General features: G+C 40.0%; 1 protein-coding gene across 3 annotated transcripts in view; it reads left to right on the plus strand.

Moving 5' to 3' along the window:
* FOCAD (focadhesin) overlaps positions 1–18118 on the plus strand; it is a 256525-nt gene that overhangs the window by 156117 nt on the left and 82290 nt on the right. For all 3 annotated transcript variants that reach the window (XM_081150464.1, XM_081150465.1, XM_081150466.1), the window contains exons 19-21: positions 2063–2201; positions 8923–9108; positions 14792–14913. In XM_081150464.1, coding sequence (XP_081006590.1) covers positions 2063–2201; positions 8923–9108; positions 14792–14913 — 447 coding nt within the window. The remainder of the gene's footprint in view (positions 1–2062; positions 2202–8922; positions 9109–14791; positions 14914–18118) is intronic.

The following is an 18118-nucleotide window of genomic DNA, read 5'->3' on the forward strand; positions in this document are numbered from 1 at the left end:
AATTTTAGAACATTTCATTATGAGACAATTCCCATTCCCCCTCCCCTGCCCTAAGCAACCATCAATCTACTTTCTGTCTCTAAATTTGCCTGGCCTGAACCTTTCCTATAATGAAATCATGTAGTAGGTGGTCTCTGGTGACTGGCTTCCTCAACAGCATATTTTTAAGGGTCATCCATGTGTAGCATGTATCTGCCCTTCACACCTTTTTATGACTGAATAATATTCCATGGTATAGATGTGGCACATTTTGTTCACGCATTCATCAGTTCACGGGCATTTCAGTTGCCTCGGTTTTTTGGGGTTTTTTTTTAGCTATTATGAATAATGCATTCACACTGGTGAACATTCATGTGCAAGTGTTTTGTATAATTGTATATTTTCATTTCTCTTGGTTGTATACCTAGCAGTGGAATTGCTGGGGCATTTGATCACTGTCTTTAACATTTTCAGAAACTACCAAACTGTTTTCCAAAGGGGATGCGTCATATTATATTCACACCAGCAGTGTGTGCCAGTTCTGATTTCTCCACAGCCTCTCCATCCCTCTGAATTTTCATGTGAGCCACCTCCCAAGTCTCCTATCCTTTGCGAATTGATTCATAGCAGAAGTTCCCTGGGCTATGATGGACTGGTGTGGTAGCTGGTGTTACTCATGTAGTCTCCAGCTGTAAGCATTGGTGTCTGCTTCCCCAGTATGTTGTTGAAATAATTTTCAGTTTGTACTGTGGATGTGTAAAAAGTCAGGAAGTAAGGCAAATGGACCCAGACCAACGCCTTTTTGGGGAACTTTTAGGGAACTAGGACATGTTAGAATGTCTAAGATAACTCCTGATGATACTAACCCTGGCAACTTCCAAGTATGTTTGAAGACCAGAGACACTTGGAAAACTCCGCTTGTCAGAACCAAAAGGTTTGCAAACGTGCCAGGGTTTCTCTGGTTTGCATTGATATCAACAAATGCCCTCTGTGAAGCATGGCTTGCTGTTATCTCTGTAATTACGGCTGGCTCAGTCCTCTGGGAATTAGGCACTCAATATTGACTCGGAATTAAATCTTGTCTTGGAAAGTGCTCGGGTAGTCAGGTTGCTTTCACTCCTTCACTATTGAAGAGAACACCAGTTATGGTTGAAAGGTTTCACTGGAGTTGAGGTTATTATACTTAAGTGAAGCATTTCCTCTTTCTTTTTTTAATCCCCCTGCAAGAACCCTGACTCAGTGCAGTTCCTAAATGGAACAGTGCTTTGGGGACCTATGAAGAAGGCAGTCTGCAGGAATTGTTAATTGTTTCTAAAAATAACTCCAGGAGCCAGGCTAATGGTAATGACTGGGTTCTGGCACTTTATGGTTATAGCAACCACTTTTATATATTTTTATTTCCTCCCCTAATGCTTAATTATCTCCATGTGGGCATTGTGATGGTGTATCATTGAAAGTATTAAAAATTTAATTAATTGCTTGACAGTTATATCTCGTGGAAATTACAATAGTGGTAATCTTCAAATTGCAAATCACACACAATAAAGTGTAGCTACCAATTATGGATTTTAGTGTTTTTATATTCTATAGCAACAAACTGCCAAGTCTAAAATAAAGTCAACTAAAGCATTCTGTTCTTTCCTGATCTCTACTACATATTCTACTGGAAGATTGTAAGCTTTGTCATAGAGATATGGCTGGAATCACAAATTTTTGAAAAAATATATTCAGACCAGCAAATATTTAATTGTAAACTATAGAAGTTCAATATATTGAATGTGTCAGTGTTTGTATTTTATTTTTGGATGGTGTAAAATTTTATTTTTCTATAATAATCATTGTTTATGTTGGTTTATGGTGATTTTCTTACTATATCATTATTAGTTCTTTACATGCATCTGGGATTGTATCTAATAAGATGATTAGAGGTTAACATTTAGTTAATCTGAAAATTAATAGTTTTTTTAAATTATTTTTAATGGTTTTTGACATAGAGCAGTGAGTCTAACCCAGTTTTTAAATCTTGACATAACAAACAAAAGATTTTACATAATGTTTAGTGTGTTCTCCTCTGTCATTTCAGATAAGACCAGAAATCAGCCTTCCTGATGAACTGGATGACGATGAAGATGATGAGGGTGACGTAAAGGACGTGGATCTTTCAGTTCCTGGCTCTTGCTACCTGAAACTGCTGTCACTCACCTCGCCTTTGGTTTTACCAGGTGACTCTTACTGATTTAGCTGCAGGGAAGCTAGCATTTTTCAGTGATTTTTACCTATCTGATTGTGCCCTTTTGCAATGTGTACATACTATGGCTTACTTTAATCTTACATACTTATTTTCTCTCTGAAATGCAACATGCTCCCATCTGTTCTATAGGACCGCTTGAGGTGGTATGGCATTCAAAACATACTGAATATGTTAGATTTGAATAAAATTGAGCTGGAGAACTAGTTTAAGCAACCATTTTTACTGAGAAATTAAAATGTATTTCAAATGCTAAATGTATTCTGTAAGACAAATTTGCACTGGAACTTGAAGTCACGGATTCAAATAACTGTTTATTATTACATAAGGTAAGTAAAAAGGTCATTAAAATATTCTGAGATTTACTGGCTAGTTTCATCATCATAAATTCATTCTTTCTTTTGAATTACTCGAAAGATGGCACCAATATTTGAGAACTGTAAATTAATGCCTTTAAACAACAGATCAAATTGTGTGGTCATTTAGTTTCAATGTAAATTTTACAGAACCCTGACATTTTAAAAATTATTCTAATTATATCTAATTATTCTAATTCAGTGGTAGTCAATATTTTGCTGAGCATGCATCTATTACCTGTTCTCTCCCAGTTCTAGCTTGAATGTTCATGGATGTAAAAATTTAATTTCTGAAAATTAAGTTCAATAAACATGAGAAATGTCATCTTATCTTTACAATCGTAACCTCACTAGCCTGTAACATTGGAAGATTTTTCCTTGGTTTCATCGCATGTGGAGATTCCTGAGGAATTCAACCAAATATATATTATTAGTTTCTAGACAAAGCTACGGTCCCAAACCGCCTCCTCCTTTCATCAGAGAAAGCTGGATGGCACCTAAGGCTTGTACTGACACCAGGAACAAGCCTTAGAGACTGGTTTCCCAGGGGAAGACGACCAGATGGCGGCAAAGGTGACTGCGGTCCCTGCCGCCTCCCACAACCACGTCAAAATGACAACTAAACTACAGAACCACCGTCACTCAGAGCCTCCTGAGATCTGGCTGCACAGAAGCCCCACAGCCAGGGAGCTGAAGAGGCACCGAGACCCGTAGGAGGGGCAGAGACGCGGGCGGATCGGGGCTGAATTGGAGACAGACGCGGCCACCGGCCCACACCCAGTGCTGCAGTTTAAACCCGGGAGGGAATCTCAGTGGTGGTTTCCCGGAGGAGCGAGGGGTCCCAGCCCCACAGCAGGCCCCCAGCCCAGGGCTCCAGGCCGGGAAGAGATGTCCCCACACCTTCGGGCTGTGAAACCAGCGGGGACTGTCCCTGAGGGTCGCGGAGGCTACAGGAGCCCCAGCAGCTCCTCTTAAAGGGCCCGCGCACGGACTCACTCGGACGCGCTCCCTCTGAGCCCAGCGCCCGGCAGCAGGAAAGGACCCAGGACACTCGGGGAGGAACTAACCTGCCTGAGATCCGGGCGAGAGGCGGAGGGCGGCTTCCTCCCAGGCAGAAGGGCTGGCAGAGGCCATGGCTCCTTTGGCGAGTCCTCCCCGTACACAGCCGGCAGGCGGGCGCCATGTTTGAATCGCCAGCACCTGACTCTCACCTTCGGCCCCGCCCCGTGATTCCCGGAGGCCCCGCCCCTCCCCACCTGCAGCTCATCCAGGCCATTTCCAGGGGCTTTTCTGTGCAAGTGGCTTCTCGAGCCTCATGCTTAGGACTTTCCTAAAATCTCTCAAACAAGCAGCAGCGGGCCCCATACGGCTTGATAAGTGGCCCCAGGCCTGGCTCTAGCGGCAGCTGCATTGGCTCACAGCTTGGCCTCTCCTGGACACCTCCAAGCCCAGCACAAGTAGCAGCCAACTACAGTTTGCTGTGTAGCTCATGCTGGGTGGCCCTGGGCAAGGCACTGGCACAGGCTGACTTTGCACCTCCCGGGAGGCCCCAGAGACAGTGCACCTGGTGGTCAGATGCGACGACGCTGGATTACAACCCTACCACATCCACGAGTGACACACTCAAGGGGCGCACTTGGTGAACACCAAAGCCCCACTGAAGCAAATCCTGCTCTTTGGCTATAGCTGCATCTGGTCCTCACAGCTCATTGGCCTGGGGTTCAGTTCCTCCTGGTGACACCAACAGCAACCAAGGCTCAACTACAACAGGACAGTGCACACAGCCCACACAGGGGAGCACCAGAAGGCCCAGCTCAGGTGACTGGGGAGGCTGAGCCACTGGGCCCTACAGGACACCTACTACACAAAGCCACTCTACCAATTCCAGGAGACATAGCAGCTCTTCCTAATACATAGAAACAACCACCAGGAAGCAGCTAAAATGCAGAGGCAAAGAAACATGTCACAAAGGAAAGAACAGAAGAAATTTCTAGAAGAGGAACTAAATGAAATAGATCCAAGCAAGCTAACAGATGCAGAGTTCAGAATTTTGTTTATAAGGATGCTCAACCATATTTGTAAGAGTATTACGAAAATAACTGAGAAAATCGATGACATAATAAAGTACCAATCAGAAATGAAGGGTACACGAACTGAAATGAATAATTTACAGGGAATCAACAGTAGAGTAGAGGATGCTGAGAAATCAGCAATTTGGAACATGAGGAAACGAAAAACCACCAGAAGAGCAAAAAGAAAAAAGAATCTAGAAATATGAAGATAGTGTAAGGAGTCTCTAGTGGCCCAACATTCGTATTATTGGGGTGCCAGAGGAGATGAAAGAGATCAAGAAATTGAAAACCTATTTGAAAAAATAATTACAGAAAACTTCCCCTACCTGGGAAAAGAAATAGACTTACAAGTCCAAGAAGCACAGAGGGTCCCAAACAAGAGGAACCCAAAGAGGCCCACAGCAAGACACATCATCATTAAAATGCCAAAAGTTAAAGACAAAGGGAGAATCTTAAAAGCAGCAAGAGAAAAGCAATTAGTTACCTACAAGGGAGCACCCATAGGACCGTCAGCTGACTTCTCAACAGAAAGTTTGCAGTCCAGAAGGGAGTGGCAAGAAATATTCAAAGTGATGAAAAACATGGAACTACAACCAAGATTGCTCTACCCAGCAAAGCTATCATTTAGAATTGAAGGTCAGATAAAGAGCTTCACAAATAAGAAAAAGCTAAAGGAGTTCATCACCACCGGACCAGCACTATAGGAAAAGTTGAAGGGTCTTCTTTAAGAAGAAGCTAATGAATGGAAGAATCTGACGAACTAAATTAGATCCAGAGACATTGATGCAGGCAACAGTCGATCATATTTCAGAGGGAAGGGGGGTGGGGGGTGGGAAGAGATTAACCAAAGAAGTTATATGCATATATGCATAACCCATGGACACAGGCAATAATGGGGTGAAGGCCTGGGGAGGAGGTGGGAGCGAGGTGCAGGGGGTCAATGGGGGAAGACACCTGTAATACTTTCAACAATAGATACATTTTTTTAAAAAGGGAAAAAGATTAGTTTCCTATTCCTTTCACATGTTCTTTCCTACTTCGTACCTCAGGGTTCTTCAGGGCCTAGGTCCTTTCCTGCAGTTAATAGTGAGTTGAGGAAGGAAAACGCCTTCGGTTACCAAAGTTCCTCTGGTACCCTAAAATGTCCTTAGTATTAAAATGATGATGTTTCCCCTTACATGGATCCCTCACCCCCCGGGGCTTGTGGTATGAGAATAGGAGGGAAGACGTTGGTTGCCAAGGTGTGCTATTGTTTGTCCTCCCAGTCTGTGCAGAGCTGTGCGGCCGTTATGTGATTCCTCTGTGTGGTTTGTACTTGATGGTTATTAGCACCTTTCCTTAAGAAAACTTGATATCAGCAGTTATACCTGTTTGAGAAAATTCAATAGAGTCAGGTGGGTAGTCTAAATGCTATCTGTGTCTCACAAGCCGTGTCAGCATGGGCTAAGTTCATTTTTCTGTGCCTCACTTTCCCTGGGATTACTCAAGAAAGAACCAGGAAAGAGCACCAGCCTTAGGAATGTATAGCCTCAAAGGTCCAGGGGGGTGACACATATTAGGTCTCTAGGTACAGGAGGTAGGCAAAACCAAATTGCAAGGAATGTAAGTGAATCCTTGCCCTTTTCTCTTACTTTTCAAGTAAACACAAATGCAGCTGCAAACTAAATTCAGTAATTTGCATATTTTAAATAAGGGTGTTCCTGGTACCTGTTAAAATATTTTTTAAATTTGGAAATGACTCTACTTATAAGAAGTCGCAAAATCAGTTTAGAAAGTGGCAGTATACTTTTACTTACCTGTTCCCAATTGATAGCATCTCACATAACCTTAGTTCATTATTAAAACCAGGAATTTCACATTGGTGCAATATTATTAACTATAGATCTATTTGGATTTCACCAGTTTTTTTTCCTTTTTTCCACTCAGCATGTGTTTGAATCCATTCAAATACTTGCCTATATGAATTGTTCTTTTTAATTTCTGAGTAGTACTTCATTGTAGGATGTACTACAGTTTGCTTATCCACTCACCTTTTGAAAGCTATTTGGGATGTTTTAAAAATTTATATCTAACACTGCAACCTACAAATTTTCAGCTCTTTTCAAATTCTCACCTGGTCAAAGACTAGGGCAAGACTCAGTAATGATGGAAGAAATTCCAAGTTGCTAGCTTAGTGGCCGGGGGAAGATGGTACTTTTTATATCAGTTGCAGTCTTGGTATCTTCCCCTCATTTAAACTATTCTTAGGGCTGGAGTTATTTTGAGAATCCCTAGTCCTCTGAAAAGAGCTTGATAAGTAGACAAATTTCCATTCCTGTGTTAGTCTATTGCAGATGTATACTTATCTCTTGACATGTATCAGCTTTTGCCAGAATCGGATCCCTTCTGAGAAAGCATGAAATTGCCCTCTCTCATCATAGTGCCTGTGTCCTCAACGATGATACTAGCTACATTCTGAAAAGACTACACTCCTACTCAGCCAGCTTGAAGCAATCATACATGGGCATGTGGATGCAGGTGTTGGGGTGTATCCCCTGCAATTGGATGTTTCTCATCGCTTTCATTTAGATGATGTGTTGATTAGGGTCTTGACAGGAAAGGCACATTCAGATGGAGTAACTGAGAGTTTAATAAAGGGGCTATTATGTTGTCCTGGTTAAAGGAAAATCACAGGCAATGGTGAGTCATCCCAGAGTGGTTCATGTCCCTTAGCTAGAAGATGCAAGGGGAGGTAGCAGTTAGGAGAAAGAGAGAGCATCTGTGTTACAAGCAGGGAAGCCAAGCCTGCACAAGAGGCTTGCAGGCAACCTGTAGCGATCTTGCAGGTGGGTACCTGGGGAGTGCATGCCTGACCTCACTGTGTTTCCACCCGCTGACCTCCTGCCAGCGTCCCCCATTGGGTGAAGCCAGAGGACAAGGGAGCCTGATGATGCAGTTGGTAAAGGTTATTCTTCCAGGGCAGAGCTGGGTGAGAGGGTGGGGGATGGATCTGGAGGGATAAATGGAAAGCATCCCACAGTGTTTTCTGGGCTTTGAATGGAGAAGCTTGGTTGCATCTAGGAAATTTTTATATAGCATTGACAGAACTGGGCACATAATAGGTGCACCAGTAAGCACTTACTGCCTTTCATTCAATCATGGTCATATAAAGGAGACTTTTAGATCTATTCAGAATGAAATTCCAGTTTTGTTAGAGTGGATCCTTGTTTTTTGTTCCTATAATAAGGGGCACATACAGTAGTTTCCTTTTTTTGTTTTCCATATGATTTGTTTAGTTTTAATGTTTTTGTTTCTGCATTGGGCAACCTCTAGTGGTTCTTAGGAAAATAACACTTGAATATAAACCTCCAATCTTATCAAGTATTCTGTTTGGGTATCTACTGTCTTTTGATCCCACATATCTGCATTACCTTATAATAAGTAAAAATATCAAGCAATAAAGATCTTGGGCTTAATCAGAACCACAAGCAAAGAAAAAATGAACTAATATTTTGTTTTTTAATAATTGTACTGATATTGCTACAGAATGATAAAGGCATCTCTTAAAATACCTAAATGACAAGAAGGAGCCAGTCACATGGAAATCTGGGTCTGGTGTGTTCCATGTAGAAGGAATAGCAGGTGCAGTGGCCCTGACTTAGATACAAACTTTGCGTTACTGAGGAATGGGAAAGAGGCCATGTGGAGACGTGCCATCAGCACAGCTAGCAAGGAGGATGGGGTTCGAGATAAGGTCGGGGGTGGGGGGCAGGGGCTCCATCATAGAAAGCCTCGGTCATTGTCAGGAGTTATTCTATGTACAGTGAAAAGCCATTGGAAGCTCTTGGGGAGGGGAATGACATCAAATTCTGGCTTTGGGACGGACAGTGGTTTGTAGGGGCATGGTCATGAGGAGTAGAAACCACGAAACTAGTTTTTGAATTCATCCAGATGCGGAAGAGAGGAGATAATGGCTGGGCAGGTAGCAGTGAAAATGGAGAGAAATGGGTGGATTTGGGCTGTATCCTTGAAGGTAGATCTAGAAGGACTTGCTGATGGAGTGCATGTAGGGAGTGTGGGAAGGGAAACGGTAAGCATGGCTAAGCTTTTCAGCTTGAACAACTGGGTGCTATGGTCTGACTTGAGCAAGACTTAAGAAGCATGGGAATCGAGAGCTCTCTCTTTATTTTGTGATGTTTGGCCTGAAATAGGCTCAGTTGTTGTTGTGTATGCTTTAAAAGTGTTTCTCTTCTAGTATACTGTAGTAATCTCCTTTTATCTCTTTCAGCTTTGGAGGAATTTTTTACATCTCTCGTGAGGCAAGAGATGGTGAATATGCCCCGGGGGGTCTATCACCTGGCATTAAGAGGAGGTGCCCGCACAGACCAAGGAAAGACGGTGGCAGGAATCCCCAATTTTATACTGAAAATGTATGAAACAAACAAGCAGCCAGGCTTGAAACCTGGCCTTGCAGGTGAGCAGCACAGAGTATTCAGGTACAGGATTTTAATGTATTGTTCTAACTTCCATTCCCAGGCAGGAGGGAGTGGGTCATGATAGGGCATTGCTGCTGCTGCTCCTCACGTATAGACACAGCTGGGTAATGAACAAAAATAAATCACATTTTAAAGGCATCAGAGAACTGTCGAAGCAAAGATGAAAAGACAGACAAAAATTCCGGAATTGGAGAGCATTTTAGGAACGGTCCCATCCACAAGCGGGATTTTCACTGATCCTGGTTGTGGGCTTGGATCAGGGCTTGGCCAGGAAGAGGCCTGTTGGAGGAAAGAGAAATGGGGGCTTTTGGCGGTTCCACTGGACTAGGGTGATGTGATGGTTAATTTTATGTGTCACATGATTGGGCTCAGAGATGCCCAGATCGGTGCTAAAACATTAGCTTTGGGTGCGTCTGTTGAATGTGTGTTCAGAAGAGCTTAGCATTTGAATCAGACTGAGTAAAGAAGATCACACTCACCGGTGTGTCTGGGCAACATTCAGCCTGTTGAAGGCCTGAACAGAACAGAAAAACAAAGGAAGGGTGAATTTGCTTTGCTTGACCAGGTGCATCCATGTCCTGCCCTTGGACATTGACACTCCTGGTTCTCAGGCTTTTGGACTCAGACTGAATTATATCTCTGGCTTCCCTGGTTCCCCAGCTCACAGATACCTGTCTCCTATTTGCTGCGTTTCTATGAAGACTCTGATATAGGAGACAGAATGGAGATTTTCCTCAAAAGATATTTGCTGAATTTTGAGTTTGCACTGAAAGTTAAAGAACTAGGCTGATGCCTCTGAAAGGCAAGGTGAAATCTTCAGTCTTGTGCTTAGGAAACAAGACAGGCTTGGAGAGTGGGTCTGAAAACAAAGCATAGGAGGTATGAATTGACACTGAAGATCAACAGCTCTTTTCACCTGGGTGCGTTTACTGATTCTGGCTCCAGCTAGAGGCTGGAACTTAGGCTTGATGGTAGCAAGAGGCTGGTGCAGGAGGCAGAGAAACCAATAGAGACCTTGCCATGTATGTGGTGCCTGAGTGACAAAGCAGGAGACTTGGGGAACCTCAAATACAGCCTGTTTCTCCCTCCACATGTTTTCCAAAGTTTGGAACTCTATGGGATGGGAGAGTTAAAGAGGTAAGCTGAAAACCTCTGAGGACAGATCTGGATCTCATAATTATTCCATGTCGAGGAGTCTCATTAGTCAGTCGAAAATCTTGAGGAGGCATGCCCTGGGAACAGGGTTGAACCAGACATGGACTGAGATTTACCAGAGCTGCAGTTAAGCCTAACCCAGTCCAATCCCTGATTTTGATTGAAATCAGTCCTCCCCTCTATCTGCCTAACAGAGGAGAGAAGTTTAAAATAATTTAGACTAAAAATTCTGTGGCCCTTTCGTTTAGTATCCACTATACAATGAAAAGTATTAGAAATTAGAAAAAGGGAGAAGCTAGAAATTGAAGGGGACATTTCATGGAGATAACAAAGTCACTGACAATATCACTGTTCTAGTCAGTGTACCCAAAATAACACAGCTTCAAAGCATATGACAAAAACGAGCAGACCTAAGGGATGAAATAGACCTGAAATAGGAGTGGGAAACATTAAAACATCTTTTTCAGTAGCTTGATGAATAAGCAGACAGATAAAATCAGTAAGTTTACAAAATATCTGAACACACTATGAACAAACTACTTAATTGACATAGAACAGTGATAGATTTCCTGTGCTTTTCAACAATACATGGGAAAGTTACCAAAATGACCATATGAGAAACCATAAACTTCGACAAATTTCAAAATACTGAAGTCATTTAGAGCCTGTCCTCTGATGACAATGGGATTAAGCTAAAAATAAACACCCTAAAAACAACTAGAATGCCTCCAGTAGCCTGGAATTGAATAGTACACTTATAAATAATCCAAGGATTAAAGTAAAATCAAAACAGAAATAAAAATATTTTAAACTGAATGATAATGAAAATGAACCGTATCACAACTGCTAAAACAGTACTAGAACGAAATTTTATACCTTCAGGGAATATATTAGAAAAGAAAAAAGGAAAATAATCTTGATTAAAGCTTCCATCTCAAGAAGCTTGGAAAAGAATAGCAAATTAAATGTAAAGAAAAAAAGGAATAATAATAAGAATAAAAATTAATACAATACAAAACAAAATAAAATCGGTAAGGCCAAAAGTTGGTTCTTTGAAAAATTTAACAAAATGATAAAGCCAGTGTAAATATGGATAATAAGTGAGAGAAATATATCAGTAATAACACAGGAGATACCACTTCAGAGCCTATAGCATACAAAAAGATAAAAGAATTTATAAAGAACTTTAGCCAATAAATTTCACAGTTTAGATGAGATGTAGAAATTTATCAAAATATAAATCTTTGGAAAACCAACAGAAGGGTAAGCAGGCTGTATGAGTAGTTTGATATGTATTAAAGAAATTGAATCTCTAGCAACCTTCCCACTGGTACTAAATAAAAGCCATGGTGCCCATGGGGTCCTTGGAGAATTCTTCCCCAAAATTGAGGAGAAATAACAATGATTTTTCATGAACTCGAACAGAGAATAGGAAAAAAAGGAACTCTGTTTATGAAATTGGCATAATGCTTATGCCAAAGCCTGACAAGCACAAGAAGGGAATATTACCAATCTCCTCCATGAACATAGTTACAAAAAAATGAGAGAATTGGACTCAGCAATACATACAAAAGATAATACATAGTAATTAAATGGGGTTAATTTAATGTTTGAAAATCAATATAATTCATTAATGAATAGAAAAAAGCTCAATCTTTAGATCTCAATAGCTACCGAAAATGCCTTTGAAAACTTACCTCTTATTCATGATATTAAAAAAGACTCAAATTGAACTATGTATAGAATGGAACTTTTTAAACTGAGAATGAACATGTGCAACAATGCCATCGTTCTTAATACTCAAATATTGAGATTGGGAAAACGATATGGGTGCTTGTTATCACCACTAGTGTTCAGTATTGTCGTGGGGCGCACAGCTAGTGTGATAAGCCAAAAAAATAAATCAAAGTCATAAGGATTAGAAAGGAAGAAATGAAATAGTCATTATTTGTAGATGACATGATTTTGCACATAGAAAATGCAGAATTCTCTACATATTAATTAGGGTTAATAAATAAATTCAACAAGATTACTGTATACATACAAAGACCAACATATAAAAATCAGTGATAATTGCCTGGCTGGTGTGGCTCAGTGGTTGAGCATTGACCCATGAACCAGGAGGTCACAGTTCGATTCCCGGTCAGGGCACATGCCCCAGTTTCAGGCTTGATCCCCAGTGGGGGGCGTGCAGGGGGCAGCCAGTCAATGACTCTCATCATTGATGTTTCCATCTCTCTCTCTCCCTCTCCCTTCCTCTCTCTGAAATAAATAAAAACATTTTTTGTTAAAAAAATCAGTGATAATTGAAAAAGATTTAAAAATTACAAAAATAAGTCACTAAGAAAATGCCAAAAAAAATCAATAACATTTTATATACCATAAAAAATAAAATTTAAGAACTATACCATTTACAATAGCATCAAAATATATCAGTTACCCAGAGTAAATTAATCAAAAAGTATGTAACACCCTTATGCGGGACCTATAGACATTATGGAGAAAAAATTTTTTTTAATCCTAACAAATGGAATGATATGCAGTGGAGTAGAAGACTGGGTTGTAAAAAATGTTAATTCTTTTTAAACTGATATTTGGATTTCACCTAATCTGAGTCAATAGGTTTTTTTGGGGGGGGGGGAATTGACAAGCTGATTCTAAAATTCATGTGAAGATGAACGAATAGCCAAGGCAATCTTGAAGAATAAAAACAGGAGGAGAATATACATTACCAGATGTCAAGACCTTTTATAAAAGCACAATAATTGACAGTGTGGTTTTGGTGCAAGGATAGACAGACAAACTGACGAACACATACAGGGTCACCAGATTTATTACAAAGGTGACACTGCAGTCCTGTGGAGAAAAGGGATCTTTATGACAAATGATTCTGTAATTAAAACTCTAGTTATAAAAATGACAGATTATATTAAAATCAGGAACATGTGTTAATCAAAATGTGCCTTGAAGAGAGTGAAAAGGCAAGCCACAGAATGCAAGAAGGTACACTGCAAATATCTGATACAGAGCTCATCTACAATATATAATGCATTTTTGTAGATCAATAAGAAAAAGACAATGGGAAAACAGTAAAAAGAACTGAACACACCCTTTTAAATGAGAGTATTCAGATGTTCAGTGAACATATGAGTAGATGATCAACTTAGTCATCAGAGAAATGCAAATTAAAACCCCAGTAAGATACCACGACATACTTGACAGATTGGCTGAAATGAAAAGAAGATGGAAAATACAAAGTATTGGCAAATAGGTGGAACAATGGATGGATGTTAGTGCAGCCACTTTGGAGAACTTGTACTGAATAAATTTACCCAGCTATTTCATTCTTAGGGATAAACCCAAGTGAAGTCACTGGGCAACATACTGGAATGCTCGTGGCAGCGTTATCCGAGCAGCCCTAAACGTGGCAGCTGTCTGAATGCCCGCTGACGCTAAAATGGGTGAATAAATGGCGGTACTCACCTCAGGGGGAGGATTCGGCAACGAGAACAAGTGTCCTGCAAGTGCCAGTAACAGTGCGAGTGCTTGCTGCAATGCTTGTATTGAGTGAAAGAAGCCAGATTGCAAAAACTCCATCTTACAGCCTAATTCCATTTATATGAAGGACCCAAGCAGGCCAAGTGGTTACTAGCGGGCTGCTGCCTTTGGGACGGGCGTGCCCTCGGCTAGGAGGAAACTTGAGGGAAGGCCGCCGGGATGTTAGCGATGTTTCCATCTGGGTGGTAGGTAGACTTGTTTGTTCAGTTTGTGAACATTCACCGGGCTCTGTATGCTTTTAATATGTGCACTTCTCTCTATTTATACCGTACTTCAAAAGGCGATGTTTAAAAATGTAATGATCTCTATGGTTTAAATGGTCTTAGTCTTTCAATGTGTCTTTTCGTTGGTTGAAGATTACCCAGGTAGTTTCCCGGACTGCCCTGCCTCGGCCTGGCCCTTGGCTGCCCGTCCTGGTTTCCACCGCCGCTGGGGCCGCTGGGGCCGGAAGCTCAGTTTGAGAGCTCAGTTGACTAGAGTGGGAAGAGCAGGGTCAGGGGAGGAGGGCGGGAAGAGGGAGTCTGAATGTACCTGAGGGCAGGGGTAGGAAAAATGTGTCCTTGTACTTGGAGCTATAAACTAAAGGAACCCATGTTTTGTCAGTTCACAAAGACTGATGTGTGCTAGCATTTCTCTTTAATTGGAATTACTTTTTTTTAAAGATTAATAGAATCTCTAAAGTAAGTTTATAAAACATTAAGTGTCGTGAATTGCAAATGTATTCATTTATTTCCAAGTGAAAAAAGCTTGTAAATAAGTGATAGTTTAAATATAATTTTATATTTCTTCAATTTTTTTCCCTTAGATACCTATAGCCAATGTAATTTGCTTAGCAAATTCTTTTAATTTCTAAATATCTCTATTCCTATTTATTGGATATTGATTACTGAGAATCTAATTGATGAAGTCCTTTCCATAAGAAATGTTTTTCTGGTGTGTTTTTTTCAGGTGGTATGTTATTTTGTTACGATGTTTCAATGTATCAGAGTAAAGATGGCAAACCTTTGAATCGGCTGGTGGCCAGTAGAGGGCGGAGTTTCAAGCAGACCTCCCTGGCTCTAGTGCATGAGGTAGGTGCCTCCCACCCCTAACACTTTCTTCCTCGTTTGTTTTGGGGTTTTCCTCCTTACTTTATGCTCATGAAATTTACTGTATATTTGGAAATAATTTTTCTTTATCATAATTAACTTACATGGCCTTTAAAAATAATTTTTTAAAATTTGATTTTCAGAGGCGGGGGAGAGACAGAGGGAAGCATGGATGTGAGAGTGAAACATTGGTCGCTGCCTCCTGCGGGCACCCCAGGCCTGCGCCCTGGTCGGATCCACCCGCAGCCTTCGGGTGCGCGGGAGGACGCCCAACTGAGCCTCGCAGGCCAGGGCTTACGTTGCTTTTAAAGGCAACCAAAATAGCTGACCCACTAAAATATTTTGATATATTTCTGAGAGAAACTGGCCTGCTTCTCCTGCTGCCCAACCTCGTATTTGGGAGTAGTCTCTAGGAATTTGATTTATTTCACTAATGTTTAACTTCCATTGTAAAGAATAAATACCAAATTGTTATTTAAAGAAATTATCTTGTCTATTTCTCAGTTCGAATCTGTTGCAAGTATATAGGGCACCAGTGTTTATATTTTGTGAATGTAGGGAATTAACAGTAAATAAAAATGTTTAGGTAAAATAAATAAAACCTTAGGTTTTAGTGTTTATTTTACTTTTAGGCTACCCTTTTAAAATAAAGCTGTGTGATGCCATTACATGATTTGCATGAAATCTGATCATTGCAAATGAGAGCAGCACCTGAGGGCAGGGGGAAGCTGGAAAGTACTTGGGAAATGTGTGTTTTTGTTTTTTTTTAATTTTTATGGCAGTTGCTCATTCAGGTGAATATAAATTAAAATATATGAATGAGTAACAAAACAAAATATCACAGCAAAGAGGTTTGTTTTATATAATATAGCTATAACTTATATAGCAACTACAAATAAAAATATATAAATTATAGTATAAAAAGTTAATGGAGATGTAAAAATATTTAAGGCTTCTGCACTATGTATTAAATCTTATATTGAGGCACAATTTATAAATCTTGGTATCATTAATTTGGTTTCATTATATTCTTGTATACCAATGACCACTGGTTAGCAGAACTGGTTTTTAAAGAGCCATCTTGAACCTATGACACCCATGTTCCTTTACTATATTTAGTTAGGGTTGAAATTATGTAAATATTTGGTTTAGAACCATTTTTGCCTAATACAGCATCTTCATTTAACTAAGGAGGGAAGAAAGATCTAGGAAGAGCAGTGTTTCTCTAGGAAGAAGAGAGGTTTAATTTTACAAAAGAGGGAAAAACAGGTGATTTCTAGATATGTTTTTCCTAGCACCTTACTAATTGGTGTGGAGATGTGAGAAATTTGGTACCCTTTTGTGTTTTTAAGCTGTGCACTTAGGTATTTGAAGGATGATCAGTGTTCAGTATTACCAGAAAGCTGATTTTAAAATTTACAACTAGAACAGAAACAAGAAAAAGTGTGAATGTCGGGATAGCAGAAGACATCTAATAAATTCAGCACATGGTATCATAACTTATAAGGTATGCCTTAGACGTGAAAATCTCTTGGTTAAGATACTTGTTGCTTGCTCTGGCCAGTGTGGCTCAGTGGGCCGGGCGTGTCTCATGCGCCTAAAGGTTGCTGGTTCCAGTAAGGTCAAGGCACGTGGCCGGGTTGTGGGCTGAACCCTCAGTAGGGGGCGTGTGGGAAGCAGCAGATCAGCGTTGCGCTCTCACGTTGATGTTTCTCTCTTCTCCCTTCCTCTCTCTAAAAATCAAACTTTTTTTAAGGATGCTTATTGCTTGTGTTATAGAATGCCTAGAAAATTTCAAAGAGATGAGAAATAACATCATTATTTTAGGATTCAATTAGAAGACATATTGGACAGAATTCTGCCAAATCTATGGTAGGATTTCAGTTGGGATTCATCTTCTTACTATAATTCATTTCTTTAAGAAAAAGGTAGAGATAGAGAATGAATCATACAGTTTCTTAAACTATGTGACAACAAATAAGAGTTTTAAGAGCTGGTTAAAAATAATAATAATTGAAATAATAGCTAATTACCAGCTCCCGCACTTTAAAAATTGCTATACATATATTGATTCATTTAATCTCCGCATTAACACTGTGAAGTTGGTACCGTTAATGGGCTCAAAATCATGGAGCTAGTAAGTAGAGGAGCCTGGAAATTGAACCCAGGCCGTGTCACTCCACAGTCCTTGAACTGCCTTGTACCCTCCCAGGTTAATCAGAGAGCATTTAGAAATACCTTTGGATCTTTCCAAGGTGACTCTAGTATTTCCCAGCTCTTCTCGTTGCTTCTGGTTCTTTTATTGTTGCAGTCCACTTGACATTTTTCTAGCTGAAGTTTCTTCAAACTCTGCTTTGCTTTTCCGTCACTACTTTATTAAAAACAGCTTTCATGAGTGTTTTAATTTGTTTATTAATTCACCCATTGATGGATCTTTGGGTTGTTTCCAGTTTGGGGCAATTATGACTAAGGCGGCTGTAAACATTCTCATACAGGATATGTGGGTCGTGGTTTCCCTTTTGTGTTTCCTTAATGACTATTGATGTTGAGCATCTTTTCATGTATTTGTCATTCATACCTTTTCTTCCCTGAGGCGCCTTAACTCTTATCCATTTTTAATCAGGTTTTTGTTTTCAAATGAGAGTTCTTTATATATTCCAGATATAAATCACTTATTAGAAATGTGTTTTGCACTTGTTTTTACCTAATCTGTAACTTGTTTTTTAATTTACTTAACAGTGTCTTCTTATGAGCAGATTTTTAGTTTTGAAGAATTCCAATTTATCAAGGTTTTCTTTTTATGGTTCTTGCTTTTTGTCTAACCCAAATTCTCAGAGTTTTTCTTTTATCTATTATATTTTTTATTTTAAAAAATTGAGGTATAATTCATATACCATAAAATGCACCTATTTAATGTGTGCAATTCAGTGGTTTTAGTATATTTACAAAGATGTGTAACTATCACCACAATTAATTTTAGAATATTTTCAGACCAAAAAGAAACTTTGTATCCATTAGTAGCCATTGTCCATTTTCCTCACTCTCCAGCCTTTAGCAACCACCAATCCACTTTCTGTCTCTAGATATCTGCCTATTTTTGACATTTCATATAAATGGAATTATACAGTATGTGGTCTTTTTTGCCTTTTTTTTTTTTCTTAGCATAATGTTTTCAAGATTATATACT

This window comes from Miniopterus schreibersii (assembly GCF_964146895.1).
Source record: "Miniopterus schreibersii genome assembly, chromosome: 11".
Taxonomy (NCBI): Eukaryota; Metazoa; Chordata; class Mammalia; order Chiroptera; family Miniopteridae; genus Miniopterus; species Miniopterus schreibersii.